Source organism: Sardina pilchardus, chromosome 19 (genome assembly GCF_963854185.1).
Source record: "Sardina pilchardus chromosome 19, fSarPil1.1, whole genome shotgun sequence".
NCBI lineage: Eukaryota > Metazoa > Chordata > Actinopteri > Clupeiformes > Clupeidae > Sardina > Sardina pilchardus.
This window is the reverse complement of record NC_085012.1, coordinates 2,182,007-2,200,300: the sequence shown is the minus strand read 5'-3', so window position 1 is coordinate 2,200,300 and position 18,294 is coordinate 2,182,007. Positions and strand designations below refer to the sequence as shown.

The window sequence follows — 18,294 nt, the reverse complement described above, 5'->3', positions numbered from 1 at the left end:
GTGTAAGTCACTAGTGACATCCCTGTGTGTGCAACATACAAAATCCTAAAGACAAAACAGATGCTCTGTTCAGTTTGACACGGCTACATTTTAATGGTATATTTAAAAAGTCATGACGGCGTGATTGTCTTGTTTGTAGTTGAACATCACTGGATCGGCGATCTGGATAAATCCGTTTGTGGGCGTCCTGACCATCATCGCTCTGTGGCCCGTCGCCATCATGTTCATGCACGTACGCATCACACTGCGGAGTCTGAAGATCATCCCCAAATACGCCATGTACCAGGTAGGTACCCTCACCTCATGTACCAGGTACTGTGTGAGCTCGCATCACCCTCACCTCATGTACCAGGTAGTGTGTGAGCTCGCATCACCCTCACCTCATGTACCAGGTACTGTGAGAGCTCGCGTCACTGTCACCTCATGTACCAGGTACTGTGAGAGCTCGCGTCACCCTCACCTCATGCACGCCCTGTCAAGATTAGCATTTTTTATTTACCTCCGCCAAGGAGGTATATGTTTTCATCGGGGACCGGCGTTTGTCTGTCTCTGTCTGTTTGTTTGTTTGTCTGTCTGTTTGTTAGCAAGATAACTCAAAAAGTCATGGATAGATTTCGATGAGATTTTCAGGGAAGGTCAGACATGATCCAAGGAAGAAACGATTACATTTTGGGACTGATCCGTAATTCTGTTGGGATTATTATTATGTATTTATCTTAGTCGTGTAATGGCATGGTATGGCCACGTGGTGGCGATCTGAATAGTTTCGGTGCAAATGACAACCTAGGAAGAACAATGCAGGCGGAGGTAGCTGCGCTCTCGGAGTGCTTTTCTAGTTTATAGTTGGCATGTCTTGATGCTGTTCAGATCATCTGAGGGCTAGTGCCTTGAGCTGTCTTGCCATAACATGACTCTGATCTTGCTTCCAATCCATAAGCTGTCAAGAAACTATGAAAGCCACGCGGCGTCATCATTTACGCTAAATGCTTACGGTTATAGGGTGTGGTGTGAAGTTGCACTAACAGCCACTGTAGTGTATGCCTTTTGTTGCTTTGTGCTATGTCATGGTCCAGGTTTACTGTCCTTAAAGAGTGATGACATAATTACAGTGATAAGAAGAAATCATATTGTAAATATTATATGAATTTCATTTATTTGAAGAGATAGTGCCATGATTAACAGGATCACATCAGTGAGAATCAGTGATGGTAATTAATGTACCTTAGGCTCACATATCCATACCAGTGTGTCTCATGCAGAATGACATCAGAAATGTTGGTTTAAAATGCCAGGATTTGGTGAGAACTTTGTAAAGGAGGACCAGCCCTGGATATATGCTTTGTATTTTAACTTTGTAAACATCATGGCTGTTATAAAATTTTCTGGAATTCTAACTTTCTGTTAGACAATAGTGTCCTTTTTCTTTTTTCATATTTTTTACTTACAGTACGCCCCCTAGTCTCGTTACTGGAAGCCTCTCCTGTTTCTAGGAGATATAACTGGGCTGGCTGTCTTTCTCTCAATGCCTTGTGTGTCTAGAAATATAGCTTTAGAGATGCGACTGAGCTTTGTCTCAGAAGACAAATCATCGATGTGTATTGTGTATGGATAGTATCTTACGGGTTTTCTCTGTCGCTTTGGTGAATCTGATTCTGAATTTCTCAGATCAGAATTGAAACACTCAAAACTGCTTGTTTAAACTCCATATCCTCTTCTCATTGTTTCCAAAACTCTGCTGTATTTTAGTCAAAATGCACTATACTGGGTCCATGCTGAGTAGTCCTAGCATCAAAAACAAATAGGCCTTATTGAACTGCTTGAGTTATTACATGCAAAGGTGTTAAACTAGCTGTCATAACTAGTTGTCATTATAGTCTGTCTAGCGTATATGTACAGTTTATGACAGCACAATGCAAAAAGCTTTGTTTTCTTCATACTACCACAATGTCAACAGTAGTTTTGAAATATGCCACACATTGTGTTCACAGTGGGTTCTGCATTTCAGTGCATTTCTATGAGTAGGTGGCTTGGTGTACAAAAAAACAAACATTTTATTATATTGTTTCACTAATTGTCAGTGCTCTCGTTATTGGAATTCGCTCTCGGTTCCAGGAAATGTTTCACTCTCTCTTACCCACAATGCATTGTGTGTCTCTCCAGCTGGTGCTTGTGCTGAGTCAACTACAGTCGGCCATCATCAACATCCTGGCCATGAACGGCACCATCGCCTGCGCACCCCCCTACTCCTCACAGGCCAGAGGATACCGTAAGTTCCCTGCGCACCCCCCTACTCCTCACAGGCCAGAGGATACCGTAAGTTCCCTCCCTCCCCCCAGAGCTGCTCTTCCCCCTTTCCCTTTCAGTTCCCTTTTAGTCCCTTTTATGTCACTACTCTGGAGGAGGCCGGTATGGTGGAGGCCGGTATGGAGGAGGCCGGTATGGTATGGAGGAGGCCGGTATGGAGGAGGGCCGGTATGGAGGAGGCCGGTATGGTATGGAGGAGGCCGGTATGGAGGAGGCCGGTATGGTATGGAGGAGGCCGGTATGGAGGAGGGCCGGTATGGAGGAGGCCCGTATGGGGCAGGCCGGTATGGTGGAGGCCGGTATGGTGGAGGCCGGTATGGAGGAGGCCGGTATGGAGGAGGCCTGGTGCTATCCAGCTCTAGTTGCTGCAGCCAGCAGTTAGAGTAGCCAGGCAGCTCCAACGCTACACTAGGTGGCATGAGTTTAAAGCTAATATGCTACACTAGGTGGCATGAGTTTAAAGCTAATATGCTACACTAGGTGGCATGAGTTTAAAGCTAATATGCTACACTAGGTGGCATGAGTTTAAAGCTAATATGCTACACTAGTGGCATGAGTTTAAAGCTAATATGCTACACTAGTGGCATGAGTTTAAAGCTAATATGCTAGGTGGCATGAGTTTAAAGCTAATATGCTACACTAGTGGCATGAGTTTAAAGCTAATATGCTACACTAGTGGCATGAGTTTAAAGCTAATATGCTACACTAGGTGGCATGAGTTTAAAGCTAATATGCTACACTAGGTGGCATGAGTTTAAAGCTAATATGCTACACTAGGTGGCATGAGTTTAAAGCTAATATGCTACACTAGGTGGCATGAGTTTAAAGCTAATATGCTACACTAGGTGGCATGAGTTTAAAGATGCCCCCAAAGTGTAGCACTGCATGCGCACAGTACAGGGGTCATTTAGGGGTTGACCATCACTTTCCAAGAGATAAAGGATGTTATGCTATATGCTACCCAATTTAGGAGCCCCCCCCCCCCTGTGTCCACTCTGCTCATGCCTCTACAGTGACCCCCCCCCCCCCCCCCCCTGTGTCCACTCTTCTCATACATACAGTAACCCCCCCCCCCTGTGTCCACTCTTCTCATACCTACAGTAACCCCCCCCCCCTGTGTCCACTCTCCTCATACCTCTACACTAACCCCCCCCCCCCTGTGTCCACTCTCCTCATGCCTCTACAGTAACCCCCCCCCCCCCCTGTGTCCACTCTCCTCATACCTACAGTGACCCCCCCCCCCCTGTGTCCACTCTTCTCACCTCCACAGTAATCCCCCCCCCCCCCTGTGTCCACTCTTCTCATGCCTCTACAGTAACCCCCCCCCCCCCCTGTGTCCACTCTTCTCATACCTCTACAGTGATCCCCCCCCCCCCGTGTCCACTCTTCTCATACCTCTACAGTAATCCCCCCCCCCCCTGTGTCCACTCTTCTCATACCTACAGTAACCCCCCCCCCCTGTGTCCACTCTCCTCATGCCTCTACAGTAACCCCCCCCCCCCCCCCCCTGTGTCCACTCTTCTCATACCTCTACAGTAACCCCCCCCCCCGTGTCCACTCTCCTCATTCCTCTACAGTAATCCCTCTCTTCTCATACTCTCCTCATTCCTCTACAGTAATCCCTCTCTTCTCATACTCTTCTCATACCTCTACAGTAATCCCTCTCTTCTCATACTCTCCTCATACCTCTACAGTAACCCCCCCCCCACCCCCCCCCTGTGTCCACTCTTCTCATACCTACAGTAATCCCTCTCTTCTCATACTCTTCTACCTCTACAGTAATCCCTCTCTTCTCATACTCTTCTACCTCTACAGTAATCCCTCTCTTCTCATACTCTTCTACCTCTGCAGTGATGAGCCAGCAGCTGCTGATCCTGGAGATGTTCATCATCACGCTGGTGACGCGGCTCCTCTATCGGCGTCAGTACGAGCCTTTGCCCCTCGCCGAGGACGGCGACGAAAACGAGAAGATGGTGTTGCCCTCGGAGACCATTGAGAACGCAGCGTAACCTTGGAGACCATTGAGAACGCAGCGTAACCTTGCTGGTGCGACTTGTGGGGCGTGCTGTTGTGAGCATGCGAACCGAACTGGGACACAATACGTAACTGGCATCAGGAGGAAGTGACCTGTCCTGCTTTGAGGAAGAGGAGGGAAACAGACTCTCCTATAATTGCTGACAACATTCTTCCTGGTTCCTTTTTCCAGATGTGCGCTGTGCTGGTGCTTTCCTAAGGTTCTGCTGTCTCCACAATTTGACTCTTCGCTAGGTCCCACCCATCGAACTTAGCAAAGGGTCAATTGACCAAGGCTAGTCATCAAATCTGCGCCGATGGCTTGAGACTGACTGCACAGACATTTCAATGTGGATGAATTTATATGAATATACAATGATATTACAATTATGACATTTCAGTGCTCTTTTCTGTGTGAAGTCAGAGTTGAATCTATGCACCAGATCAAATGAATATGCATGTATATGTAATTCATTGAAAGATTTTTGCTAGGACACAATATCATTCATTATAATCGTATTTTGAGAAATAGTGCTTCATCGACAAGCATTTAGAGGACCAGCGATATTCTCATGCCACAAACAATAACAATAAAGTAGCCTACTGTATTGAATCTGATGCATCTGCAGCTACATTGTAAAGATACTTTCAGTGAGAATGTGTTTTTAAAAAACTGTATTTTTAATCACACATGTTATGACTGACCAAATAAATGTTACGAAGCAGTCTACTGTTTTCATTTTTCTATCTTTCCTGTGAGATTAACCAGGTTCTCTACCTATTTTCTTTCTTTCTTTCCTTTTTTTTTATAAGAACATGTGATAAGTCACATGAAGTGTGTCTTGAGCTTACCCTTTACAACAAGCCTGTTTTGTGAGAATACAATTCACTGTAATTCTAGAAACTTGTGAATCCAGCTAAAGCGCAAGTCAGAAGAGGACATTTATTTTGACAGACAATCCTTTTGACCAATAGAAAATGCTGCCTACTCCAGTTCCGCGATGGAAAGAGGAAGACTCTGAACCAATTGCAGTCGAGACTGACTTGGTAATCAAGGGTGGTTGTCGAGACTCTTGTGTACGTGCCGTACTGTGCAACAATGTTGCACTAGGGCGATTCTGGAAATAAGTTAACGTTTTTTTTAATGTAACTAAACAGTCGTGTCTGGATTCCAAGACGTGCAAGTTACTTCATGAAAAGCAAAATGCTCACCGACACTTGCAATCCGTAAATTACTGTCAGATTTTTTTCTGCCAGTAAACCTACCTATCATTATCGTTCTGACCATTCTTGGGCACTTTTCAGCATTTTACAATGAGGTTAACCACGTTACTTTTGAAAAACACAACGCCAAAGATTGAATATTATTCGAGGTTTTCACCTTCTCCTCTTTCCATCAAACAGTTTCTGGAATTTGGTAAGTGAAATCAGATGCCCTCCAGGCTGATGCTGTTGCTCGTTGCTCTGTCGTTGTTGTTATTGGGACAGGACGACTGGTTCTGTAGGTTGTGAATGACAAGTAGCATGTAGCAGTTTTTGACCATGCGTGAGCTATTGCAACAATATTACCTGAACAAGTTTCATGCATAGCTCATGGTCAGCGTGTCTGTCATTAAACTAATGACTGAACGGCTTGGAGAAGTTCGTTAGCTTGAATGTCAATGTCATTCCTGAGTGTTTTTAACGTTAAAAGCCTACCAAGGAAGAAGCTTGTGTTATCTGCCATTATACCTCAATATACACTAGCCAACAACATTGCTTCCTTTATTGTGCTAAAAACAAAACTCAACCTACTTTATTAACTTTCCCTCCAAAACCTATGAATCATTTATTAAGCCTTGAACCTGTGATGATCTTTTGTCATCTGACAGCACACTTTGGGACCAGGAAGCATAGGACTGGGCCCGTGTGTGTGTGTGTGTGTGTGTGTGTGTGTGTGTGTGTGTGTGTGTGTGTGTGTGTGTGTGTGTGTGTGTGTGTGTGTGTGTGTGTGTGTGTGTGTGTGTGTGTGTGTGTGTGTGTTAAATCTGTTAAGACAGTTCTCACAGGGTGTTAAACCAGGGTATGTCACTCACTTGTGAAGGAGAGTCATTGTTTTTGGGTAATCATTGACTGACTGATAAGGCACTTGAGGAGACTGCGGGAAGATTGACAGTAGATACCACACAGACCCGTAGTGACAGACTCATTTAGTTCAGTTAGTAGACACCACACAGACCCGTAGTGACAGACTCATTTAGTTCAGTTAGTAGACACCACACAGACCCGTAGTGACAGGCTCATTTAGTTCAGTTAGTAGATACCACACAGACCCATAGTGACAGACTCATTTAGTTGATAGAGAACAAACAATTTGCTGCAATCCTCTGAAATGGCTCATCTATTTCAGATGTCCATGTTAGTGCAACATTGTTCATTAAGCACTCAATAGACTTCCTGCAGTGCTTGAGGTGTGTTTGCCAGACTAGCATGTTTCCAGTGGTCCGACTAATGGATGGTTGATTTAATAATTTTTCCTTTTGTGCCTTTTTGTACAATTAGATAAATATGGCAAAATAGAAAGTGAAGCTGAGCGGGAAGGCAGTGTGTGGAGAAGATGAATGAATGTGTTGGTCTTGGTCATGCTCCAGGTTAATCCAACATGGGACTAATCCCCTTATTCACACCTCTAGAGGCGTTCACACGGACGTGCCAGTTGTCACACACACACACACACACACACGCGGAGTGGTACATGGATCTTACACTGACCGATCAATGACTAGGCCTACACTGGTCCATCTAGCCCAGCCATCCCCCTCCCCCATGTGCTACACAGTGTACACGGTGTGTGTGTGTGTGTGTGTGTGTGTGTGTGTGTGTGTGTGTGTGTGTGTGTGTGTGTGTGTGTGTGTGTGTGTGTGTGTGTGTGTGTGTGTGTGTGTGTGTGTGTGTGTGTGTGTGTGTGTGTGTGTGTGTGTGTGTGTGTGTGTGTGTGTGTGTGTGTGTGTGTGTGTGTGTTACTACATATTGTACACGCCGTGCCCGTGTTGTTGCTTAAGCCAACATGTCAGCGGTAGTGAGTCAGTGTGTGAGTAGTGATAGAACCTGTTGGGTGTGCTTCTCTTGTCCTGCCTAACGTCTTCTCTGACCCACTCTTGTTTTGTTTATGTTATATCTGTTTGTTTGTTTGTGTCTCAGGGAGGGATAATGCCTGTGAGAAAACCTCGTACATGTTCCTGCGGAAGGAGCTGCCGGTGCGACTGGCCAACACCATGAGAGAGGTCAACCTGCTGCCCGACAAGCTGGTCAGCCAGCCGTCCGTCAAGCTGGTACAGAAGTGGTGAGTGTGTGAGTGTGTGTGCCCTCCGTCAAACTGGTACAGAAGTGGTGAGTGTGTGAGTGTGTGTGCCCTCCGTCAAACTGGTACAGAAGTGGTGAGTGTGTGTGCCCTCCGTCAAACTGGTACAGAAGTGGTGAGTGTGTGAGTGTGTGTGCCCTCTGTCAAACTGGTACAGAAGTGGTGAGTGTGTGAGTGTGTGTGCCCTCTGTCAAACTGGTACAGAAGTGGTGAGTGTGTGTGCCCTCTGTCAAACTGGTACAGAAGTGGTGAGTGTGTGAGTGTGTGTGCCCTCTGTCAAACTGGTACAGAAGTGGTGAGTGTGTGTGCCCTCTGTCAAACTGGTACAGAAGTGGTGAGTGTGTGAGTGTGTGTGCCCTCCGTCAAACTGGTACAGAAGTGGTGAGTGTGTGAGTGTGTGTGCCCTCCGTCAAGCTGGTACAGAAGTGGTGAGTGTGTGTGCCCTCCGTCAAGCTGGTACAGAAGTGGTGAGTGTGTGAGTGTGTGTGCCCTCCGTCAAACTGGTACAGAAGTGGTGAGTGTGTGAGTGTGTGTGCCCTCCGTCAAACTGGTACAGAAGTGGTGAGTGTGCCCGGCCGGTACAGGTACAGACCTGCTTTTGTTTCATGAGCCAGCTTCTGCTTGTATGTGTATGTGTGTGTGTGTGTGTGTGTGTGTGTGTGTGTGTGTGTGTGTGTGTGTGTGTGTGTGTGTGTGTGTGTGTGGTTGGTTGTGTGTGGTTGTTTGTATGTGTGGTTGGTTGTGTGTGTGTGTGTGGTTGGCTGTTTGTGTGTGTGTGTCATATTAACTGTTGTGGTGCGTCATGCAGGTACATGCAAAGCTTCCTGGAGCTGTTGGAATATGAAAACAGGAAGCCAGAGGACCCGCTCGCCCTGCATGAGTAAGTGAACTGGCTAGTTTAGTCAAGTCACACACACACACACACACACACACACACACACACACACCACTCATGAGTAAGTGAACTGGGCTAGTTTAGTCAAGTCACACACACACACACACACACACACACACACACACACACACACACACCACTCGCCCTGCATGAGTAAGTGAACTGGGCTAGTTTAGTCAAGTCAAACCAAATGCTGAGTTCAAATGACCCACTTATAGTCATGTACAGTATGCATGGTGCGTGGGTACAAGGTGGGAACTGTTTGACCCCAAAATATGTACATTCAAACAGGCTCTACTAGCTCCTGGTAACAGAAATCTGTGCTGTTAGTAGCAGGCTCTTGGACTATATTGAGTCTCCAACCGTCTGAACTGGTTGGGGCGTTGCACGCAGGCCTGACTAACAGATTTACTAGGAGCTAGAGTCAGGCCAAAGATCGTATAGTTACTAAGATGAATCATAAAGGGGGTTTTCAATGGAATGAAATGGTGTCCACTTCCGCCTCCTATCTGGGCGTGATCAGTGACGAGTAATCGGTTTAGACCAGTGTAGAAGCAGCAGAAGCAGTGTGCCGTTGATAACAGGTGGCCTGCGCAATTAGCGGAGACAGGTCAGGTCAGGAGGGACAGGTCGTGAACAAAGTTATTTTTCTATGTACTTATCACGCTGGAAAATACGATTTCAATGTGGGAATGTTAGAAAGACGTGTGCCTTGTAGAATATGGGTTCGTTATTTGCATTGCTGAATGTAGGGCTAAGGGAATGGTCATAATCCGAGATAAGGTTTATTTCTCCCGTTTGCCTCCTAAATGGGAGTGGCACTACGTCACAGGGAAACCGGAATTGACCCTCAAATGAGTCGTCTCGCTTTATAAACCGTCTCTGGTCAGGCCTGACTACCAGATTTACCAGGAGCTATGAGTCAGGCCTGACTACCAGATTTACCAGGAGCTATGAGTCAGGCCTGACTAACAGATTTACCAGGAGCTATGAGTCAGGCCCGACTAACAGATTTACCAGGAGCTATGAGTCAGGCCTGACTAACAGATTTACCAGGAGCTAGAGTCAGGCCTGACTAACAGATTTACCAGGAGCTAGAGTCAGGCCTGCGTGCAAACGCCCCAACCAGTTCAGACGGTTGGAGACTCGATATAGTCCAAGAGCCAGAGTATCATTTGTAGTATTTTGACCTGACCGGTACAAGTATGACGAATGCTCATGCTTTTAGAATTTGTTCAGAAAATAATTGACCGGACACAGCACTGACCGCCGAGTCCATAACCGGAGGCTCTTCGCTTTCGTTTATTTAAACTACTTTGATGTGAATTTCCAGAGCAGGATTCCTAGTTATGGGAATGAAATGAAAGCAGTTTCTTTGGAAATGTTAACGGATCACCATTGCTTGAAAAATTCCTCACAGATTGAAATGAGTTTTCTTTCTGTCTGTCCGTCTGCTTTGAGATGTTATCTGAACTCACTCTGTTTACTTTTAGTTTTTTGGAGATCCTCATCGAGATCCGGAACAGGCACAACGATGTGGTTCCCACCATGGCTCAGGGGGTGATCGAGTACAAGGAGAAGTTCGGCTTTGACCCGTTTGTCAGCAGCAACATTCAGTATTTTCTGGATCGGTTCTACACCAATCGGATCTCCTTCCGCATGCTCATCAACCAGCATAGTGAGTCAACGGAAATAAAACACTGCCGTGTAGATAGTACAAATAGTTAAACAAAAAAAGACAGTATTATGGCAACTTGGCAAATGGATAGGCTGGAAAAAGACCATTACTCGTTCTGAAATAAATAAGCCTCTGCTGTTCTTGAAGAAATAGCAGTAATGTGTCTAAAACAAGTGTTTTACAGTCACTAGAGCAAACCTGTCGTGTGTCCCATTTCCACAGCCCTCTTGTTCGGGAACGACACGAACCCTGCTCACCCCAAACACATTGGCAGCATCGACCCAACCTGCAATGTGGCGGATGTAGTCAAAGATGCCTACGAAACCGCCAAGATGCTGTGTGAACAGTTCTATCTCACATCTCCTGAACTTAAAGTAGAAGAATTTAACGGTAAGTCCTTGCAGTCCTCACTTTCTTGCCAACTTTAGCTCTGAGGAACTCCCTGGACAACAACACACAGGCCTGCATGTGTATTTAATTTGCGGTTCAGGTCATTGTTTGTGTTGGATGAGTTGTAATTGCAAAGCCAAGATGTTGTGGAAACCCTGTTCCGTGTTCCGTGTTCCGTGTTCCGTGTTCCCCCTCCGCAGCCAAGGCCCCTGGGACGCCCATCCAGGCCGTGTACGTGCCCTCGCATCTGTTCCACATGCTCTTCGAGCTCTTCAAGGTGGGTGACTCACACAGGCACAGCAGGCAGATGCCAGACACGCGGGCGTTTCCCTTAAATGGATAAAGTCAGACCAGTCAGCCTATAGCTAGGCCTGGGCTAAAGGGCTAAAAGGGAGCAATTGGCTAACTAACTGGTCCAATCCACTTCCATTGAGTTATGCTAAGCTAGGCTAATGGTGTCAGACTGGGTTATTGCACGCAGAGAAGAGAAGAGTACGTTCCGTGGGTACATTCCGTGACTGTTTAAAAAAAACAGTCTTTGTAGGCAACCCAGGTTCCGAAACTGGAAACAAACAAATTGAGTGCAGCTTGTCCCCCAAACAAAAACAAACCCTGTGGAGTTTCTCCGGGAATGCTGAATACTTTGTTTGGTCCTTCATTAAAATAAAATGTACATGATTTGGACAAAATCGTCTGCTAACAATTTTGAATAAAATTTAAATAAACATAAACATTTACAAACGTGACTTCACCTTTAATCAATATTTCCATTATATTATTATATTTATTTCCAATATATTATTGTATAATATTATATATAATTCCGAGTCACTTACAAATGTCCTTGTTTTCATCATTAAGTATACAGATGCCTATTATCAGCAACCATTTGCGTGCTCCAAAGGCACATTCTGTTTACTAATCTGATATAATTTTAAAAGTCTATGAGAAAACATTGGAGAACCCTTTTGCAATTACCGTTATGTAAGCACACAACTTAATAGTTCAACTGCTGTTCTGATAAAAACAGGAAAACAAAAAATGCAACTGATCTCCGCTTTCTAAGTGACTCCATACTTTTGAACGGCAGTGTATGTTATAATTTTATGATGTTCCTCACCTGCCCAGGAAATGCAGATGGAAATGAGCTTTTAGCTAAATTAGTATAAAGCATATTTTCCTTATGTGTGGTTAATGCGTTTTCTACATGGTTGTAAGAAATAAACATTCTAAACTAATAAACTAAAGTGACCTCAACTCAACTGTTTCTTTTGTGACCTGACGCTTGTTTTCAGAACTCCATGCGGGCCACGGTGGAGACGCATGAGAGCAGCAAGGAGGGCCTCCCCCCGGTCAAGACTAAAGTTACGCTGGGCAAGGAGGACCTCTCCATAAAGGTGACCGCACTGACCGCCTGCAGTGGAGAAACGAATAACCCTAACCGAGCGTATGTATATGCGGAGACCTGATGCATAGCATGTGCTTGTCTATCAAGAAGTAGTGCTGTATGCACTGTATGCACTGTATGTATGGCCACAGTGCTGAGTGGTTGTGTTGAGTTGCTATGAGCACAGTCCAGCACACATGCAGGGATGTGAGGTGCCATCATGGGGTATATTTACACCTTACAGTACTTGCAATCACAGAGGGTTTATGAAACGACACCATTAGGAAAGTCTCTGGCAACATGGATGGACTTTTTCACCATTTCCATAAAAATAGCTGGTTTGGCACACCTGCTGAAGGTGTAACAGAGAAAAATGGCAACTAACATTTGAATGAAAACAGATTTACCTGAAGTTATTTATTCATTAGCTGTCTGGAATCAGTGTAGTGATGATTCTCAGCATGTTTCTTATTAGTGTCAGCTCATCGTCAGGCATGGAAGTTAAGAATGAGATTTGAATGTTCTGTTAATGTGGTCAAGATCAAGTCTAGGTCATTCCGTTAGAAGATGACCCACCACCCTTGTTCTTACAGTAGCCTACATCTGGACTAACACCCTTAATGTGGTCAAGATCAAGTCAAGGCCATTCAGTTAGAAGATGACCCAACACCCTTGTTCTTACAGTAGCCTACATCTGTACGAACACCTACATTGGAAACCTGAACTGAGGTGCGACTGCCTCTAAATGTGCGCGTGAACTTTTCAGATCAGTGACCGAGGAGGAGGCGTCCCGCTGAGGAAGATCGACCGGCTGTTCAACTACATGTACTCCACGGCCCCCACCCCCAGCCTGGAGCCCGGCGCCCGCGTGGTGCCTCTGGTAACAGCACGCCGCTAGCGCTAAGCTAACTAGCACCTAGCTAATGCTAACAGAAGCCCAATATGAGGCCCTTATCTGACACACATAGACTTCAATAATTAAGCATTCATTCTTGAATTTCCCCTTGGGGATCAATAAAGTATCTATCTATCTATCTATCTATATTCATAAAGCTGTTGCAGTAGCTGGTAGGAAGTTTGTTATTGACACTTTTGATTTGTTCTCCCCCCCCATCTCTGCTGGTAGGCGGGCTTCGGTTATGGCTTGCCGATATCCAGACTGTACGCGCGTTACTTTCAAGGGGACCTGAAGCTGTACTCCATGGAGGGAGTGGGAACCGATGCTGTCATTTACCTGAAGGTGTGAATCTCTCATTAATTAAGAGTTTTAATAGGAGGGGGAAAGACCTATCGATCTCAGAAGTGATAGTGGATGAGGCCAGGATTAGACCATGTTCCAATCCAGACTATGCCAAACAAGACGTTCGTTGGTTTAGAGTATAAACACAAATTCAGTATCAAAAGATATAAAGAACTATTTGGGAAGTGTAATGTAATGTAGTGGATCATCTTGCTGGATTTAAGGCATTTGTTGTGACAGATTTAGATGAAACTCCAGCCCCTCACCAAATCACAGTAAGAAGGGCTGAACCCCAAACTCACCCCTAAGGTCTCAGCCCCTGAACCCCCACAGACTCCACTGATATCTGTTGATACAGATCAGATGTGCTAGGCTGTAGCGTATAGCTGATATCTGTTGATGCAGATCAGATGAACTAGTCTGTAGCGTATAGCTGATATCTGAACTAGGCTGTAGCGTATAGCTGGTATCTGAACTAGGCTGTAGCGTATAGCTGATATCTGTTGATACAGATCAAGTGTGCTGAATGGGGAACATAGGACCCTTTTTCTGAAAAAGCTGATATCTGTTGATGCAGATCAAGTGTGCTAGTCTGTAGCGTATAGCTGATATCTGTTGATGCAGATCAAGTGTGCTAGTCTGTAGCGTATAGCTGATATCTGAACTAGGCTGTAGCGTATATAGCTGATATCTGTTGATGCAGATCAAGTGTGCTAGTCTGTAGCGTAAGGGTTCACAATGCTAATAATAGGATTGGGAGAGCACCTGTTACCTATTCTTAAACTGATAACACCAAAAGCATGTTGCAAACAAGTTTCTGTTTGCGTTTTATGGCAGTTGTTTACTGATGTTTGGCAAGCTTCCAGCCTCCCTTTGGGTAACCTTGTGCTTCAGGTCGTAACACTAGGGCTTGTGGGTAATTTCCTTGAGCAACGTCTGCATGGGGAGAGGGCACAGAGAGCGTGTGAGCGGGTCCGCGTGCACTTCACACTTTTGCCGTCGCCCTAGACCCTTAGAAAGTGCTGGAATATGCAATCAATGTGTGTGAGGGACGTGACTGATCTTCAGCCAATGTATACATGGTCACAGATTCCATAGACTTGCATTGTTTAAGGGTGAAGGGTGCATGTGAGGACTACAGGAGAAGCATGTGATTGGGTTGGCCATATGATGTAACGAAGCTGAGCCAATCAGAATTGCAGCTGGTCATTTATTCAAGTTCTTCCTCCTAATACACTCTGTTGATTGGTCCCTTGCTGCAGGCCCTGTCCAGCGAGTCGTTCGAGCGCCTGCCTGTCTTCAACAAGTCGGCGTGGCGACACTACCAGACCGGCCCGGGGGCGGACGACTGGAGCAACCCCAGCAGAGAGCCACGAGATACCTCCAAGTTCAAGGCCAAAAGATAACTCCTCCCCCCCCTCTCCCTACTCAGTGCAAACACTCCACGCTCTTCCTGCCCCTGCCGTCTCACTTCCTGTTAGCTTAGTTTCAGCCGCTATAGCAACTTGTCAACCAAACAACCAGCCTGCACTCTGGCAGTCCTTCCTGGTGTGTGTGTGAGAGTAGTAGTGATCCCCAGATCTCTCGCCCACTGCAGTTACCCCTGATGATGTACACAGTACATCAGTGTCCTCCTCATACCTAATTGTCCAGCATGAGACAATGGTTATGTGGTTATGCTGCCCTCTAGTGGTGTTCTCCCAGTACAGCAAAAGGGAAAGCCGCCATTGTGTGCCAGGGATGAGAGTGGGCATGGGGGCTCTGTTCATGGCGCCGCATAATGGGGCTCCTGTCTGACTCCCCCCCCCCCCCCCCTTTCCCCCTCCAGAAAGTAGGTTGGTGTTTCACTGTTTCAGCTGAGAGCAACAAAAGGACGTTTCATTGGCAGCTGAAATGTCCAGTCACCCGTTACCTTGACGACCAGTCGTAGGCCCAGTGACTGTAGCCGGCAGTTGAGGGACCCCAGATGAATACAAGAGAGAAAAGAAAGAACACATACCTTAAAGTGTACTTAGGTACCATGGGAACAAAAATTCTGAAAAGAACAACGCAACATTAATATATATAGAAATGAACTTTTTATATTTAAAAAGAGTTAGAGCTGATTAGTTAGAGCGTGTGTATTTATTCTGATGTGATTAAATTTAAGAATTTAAAAGGACATCAAATGTCGAAACTTTAAAAGTAGTTATAGAGGATTGCACTAAATCATGTAACAGAGGTCAATTGAAGAACGAGGGAGCAGATTTAGTTTTTTTTTAAGTGCAAGGAGGAAACCGATTTCCTTGAATGGCGGAAATGAGGCAGGTGTGCTCCTTCATTAGCAATACTGAGCCCTGTGCTAAAGACAGGGACGCAACAAGAGCGAGAAGTAAGGACCTACAGAACAGAACAATGCAAGTCATGCTTTCAGCTCCCCACTCACTCACCGCTCATGAGTCTCTTCTCTCAGCAGGGAACCGGCCCAAGTCCTCGCATCCGCTCCAGCTTACTGATGTTTAGTCATTACAAGGTTTCTTTTTGAGTTGGAGCAATGATCAGAACTTTTAGGAATCTCCTTTTTTACTTCATTGTTTTTAAATACTAAAGGTTGTTTTTGGGGCTTTTTTTTTGTCCTTTCATGTGTAACTGGATCAATTCATGTTTGTCCTTTCTTGCTGCTGTGGTGTACATGTTGCTCCAATGTCCAACACACAACGTCCTGTTTTTTTCCATCAAACTTCTTATTTATGGAAGGGGAGATCAGTTTATTGAAATATTTTTTATGATTATTATTGTCCTATTTTTGTGTCATATGCAGGCCAGTGGTTATTTCCGTAGAGATTTAGAATGTGGCCGGGTAAAGAGGTGAGGTTTTGTCCCCACTGCCCGCTGCATCACTGCCCAGGTGGTCGTGTCTTAACACACGCACTCCTTTGAGACGGATCTGGGCAGAAGTCCATTTCGTTGTCCTTCCGTCGGTTATTCCAAGTGTATCCGATACCTGAGTGTTGTGTGTGTGTGTGTGTGTGTGTGTCTCAGCAGGAGGTGCCTTCCTCTTTCCAAGTGTGATTCTGACGCTGCTCTGGCGCGGGTTCTGACTTTGCACCACACCAGGCCCAGTTCTGGCACAGGATCAGCTGTCTCCTAGGTGACCCCCCCCCCCCCCCCCCCCCTTGTGTGTGCGGGGCCCCTCAGCTGTCTCCTAGGTGACCCCCCTTGTGTGTGCGGGGCCCCTCAGCTGTCTCCTAGGTGACCCCCTTGTGTGTGTGCGGGGCCCCTTTAGCTGTCTCCTAGGTGACCCCCCTTGTGTGTGCGGGGCCCCTCAGCTGTCTCCTAGGTGACCCCCCTTGTGTGTGCGGGGCCCCTCAGCTGTCTCCTAGGTGACCCCCCTTGTGTGTGTGCGGCCCCTTTAGCCGTAGGCTGCACAGGAACATCACAACTCTTTTGGAGAGTTTGCTTATGTGGCGTCTACCCCAGAGGCATACTGTAGTACATACCCTCCTCTTCTGCATCGAAGTGGGTTAAACCAGTTAGCCTGTAGCTTGCCTGAATCTAAAAGGGAACTATAGGCTAACTGGTCCAACCCTCTTCCAGTGAGTTATGCTATGCTAGGCTAACTGGTCCAACCCTGTTCCAGTGAGTTATGCTATGCTAGGCTAACTGGTCCAACCCTGTTCCAGTGAGTTATGCTATGCTAGGCTAACTGGTCCAACCCTGTTCCAGTGAGTTATGCTATGCTAGGCTAACTGGTCCAACCCTGTTCCAGTGAGTTATGCTATGCTAGGCTAACTGGTCCAACCCTGTTCAGAGAGAAGGGTACGTGTCCTCTAATCTATAGTGCTGCGGTAGATGGCAAAAGAGCTGATTTCCCAAGAAGCTGGCGTTCCTTTAACTTTGCAGCCAGAGGGTCCGCGATCCCACCTTTATTTTCCAAGAGAACTATATATTATTAGGTGGGGATTAGTATCTGAAAATATGTGAAAAAGGAAATATATACGAGATTTCTTTATTTGTAAATTGTCGTCTCTGACTGGTAGAGATGCCAATCAAGCACTTTGTTTGCCATGGATCCCGTTAAGAAATGTTTCTGTATCACACACACACACACACACACACACACGTACACACACGCACAGACACAGACAGACACAGACAGAAGGTACAGTATGAAACTGAGTGTGTTCCCCTGAGGCTTGTTTGTTCTCATTATTGTAGGCGTGGCTGCAGGCATGGCCGACAATACAATTATACTTTGGTATAGTTGGTGTGTGTGTGTGTGTGTGTGTGTGTGTTCATACCTGTACCTCTCTATAGCCTTGCAGTCTAAGCATGGCATAATGTCTGCCCATCATCACACACACAGACAGTTCAAAACCTTTGTGGTATTAAATGGTTGAATGACAAGACCATTGTAGTCTATTAGCCATCATTAAATCAAACCTCTATTAAAGAATTCCACTATTGAAACCATTCTGTATGTGTCTATGTGGTTCTCATTTGAAACCATTTTGTATGTGTGTATGTGGTTCTCATTTGACAAATGAGTGGCCACTGAGACCTCCAGCAGACCACACCCTCCATATCTATTGGCTCCTTGTGTCCTAATGAAGATGATGAGGAAGAATCCGACCTTGAAGGGAGGCTCATTTATTTATTTATTCTGAGAAGACCACAATCCTCATAAAGAATAAAATCGTTTTAACGGCACACACGGCACAATTATTGGCGCCCTTTGATCGGAACAAAATGTAAAAGAAACCTTTTTTAGCTTCTTTAAGGTAGTCGGTTAATAAGCTTGCAAGCAGTAGTCCGTGATTTCCTGTTATCGTTAAGGTATATGGAAATAGTCACATAGAGGTCAAACACAAGTCTCTTCATGAGAATACACATTCCAAACTAGAGGAAAGTGTATTGACTTTTGTGAGTCAGGAAATGGGTAGAAAACAGATACTTGCCTGAAAATGCCCATATTTACAGTTGAACAGTAATTAAGAGGTGTTGAATTAAGAGGCCGGCAGTTGTAATGGCAGGGGAATGTGGATGCATAGAGCATTCTTTTAAACTT

The 18,294-nt window shown here is 45.6% G+C and overlaps 2 protein-coding genes across 6 annotated transcripts in view; both read left to right on the top strand.

Annotated features, from left to right (window-relative positions):
- slc51a (solute carrier family 51 member A) overlaps positions 1-5,045 on the top strand; it is a 14,675-nt gene extending 9,630 nt beyond the window's left edge. The window contains exons 6-8 of one of the 3 annotated variants that reach the window (XM_062520778.1): positions 140-286; positions 2,161-2,266; positions 4,156-5,045. In XM_062520778.1, coding sequence (XP_062376762.1) covers positions 140-286; positions 2,161-2,266; positions 4,156-4,313 — 411 coding nt within the window. In that variant the 3' untranslated portion in view covers positions 4,314-5,045. Of the gene's footprint in view, positions 1-139; positions 291-392; positions 627-2,160; positions 2,314-4,155 lie in introns of those variants that run through there. The other 2 variants (XM_062520781.1, XM_062520779.1) reach the window with 2 other exon arrangements.
- A 329-nt stretch (positions 5,046-5,374) lies between these two features.
- pdk3a (pyruvate dehydrogenase kinase, isozyme 3a) lies at positions 5,375-17,748 on the top strand. Of its 3 annotated transcripts, none has more exons than XR_009936334.1 (11): positions 5,375-5,734; positions 7,498-7,639; positions 8,466-8,537; positions 10,046-10,230; positions 10,453-10,620; positions 10,821-10,897; positions 11,916-12,017; positions 12,774-12,887; positions 13,134-13,247; positions 14,510-16,478; positions 16,524-17,748. XR_009936334.1 is itself a non-coding variant. In XM_062520939.1 (10 exons), the coding sequence occupies exons 1-10, from the start codon at positions 5,632-5,634 to the stop codon at positions 14,651-14,653; spliced, it is 1,221 nt and encodes a 406-aa protein (XP_062376923.1). In that variant the 5' UTR covers positions 5,375-5,631; the 3' UTR covers positions 14,654-17,748. The 3 variants fall into 3 exon arrangements, 1 of the variants encoding a protein (XP_062376923.1); XR_009936335.1 differs by having other exon boundaries at positions 14,510-16,523; positions 16,610-17,748; XM_062520939.1 differs by having other exon boundaries at positions 14,510-17,748.
- Positions 17,749-18,294: the final 546 nt, after the last annotated feature.

What these genes read in the sequence shown, in the direction of transcription:
- pdk3a (XM_062520939.1), top strand. Translation starts at nt 5,632, where the DNA reads ATGAGGTTAACCACGTTACTTTTGAAAAACACAACGCCAAAGATTGAA. An exon ending in AGGAGGACCTCTCCATAAAG is followed by an intron (nt 12,018 to 12,773) that starts GTGACCGCACTG and finishes TGAACTTTTCAG; the next exon opens with ATCAGTGACCGAGGAGGAGG. An exon ending in ATGCTGTCATTTACCTGAAG is followed by an intron (nt 13,248 to 14,509) that starts GTGTGAATCTCT and finishes CCCTTGCTGCAG; the next exon opens with GCCCTGTCCAGCGAGTCGTT.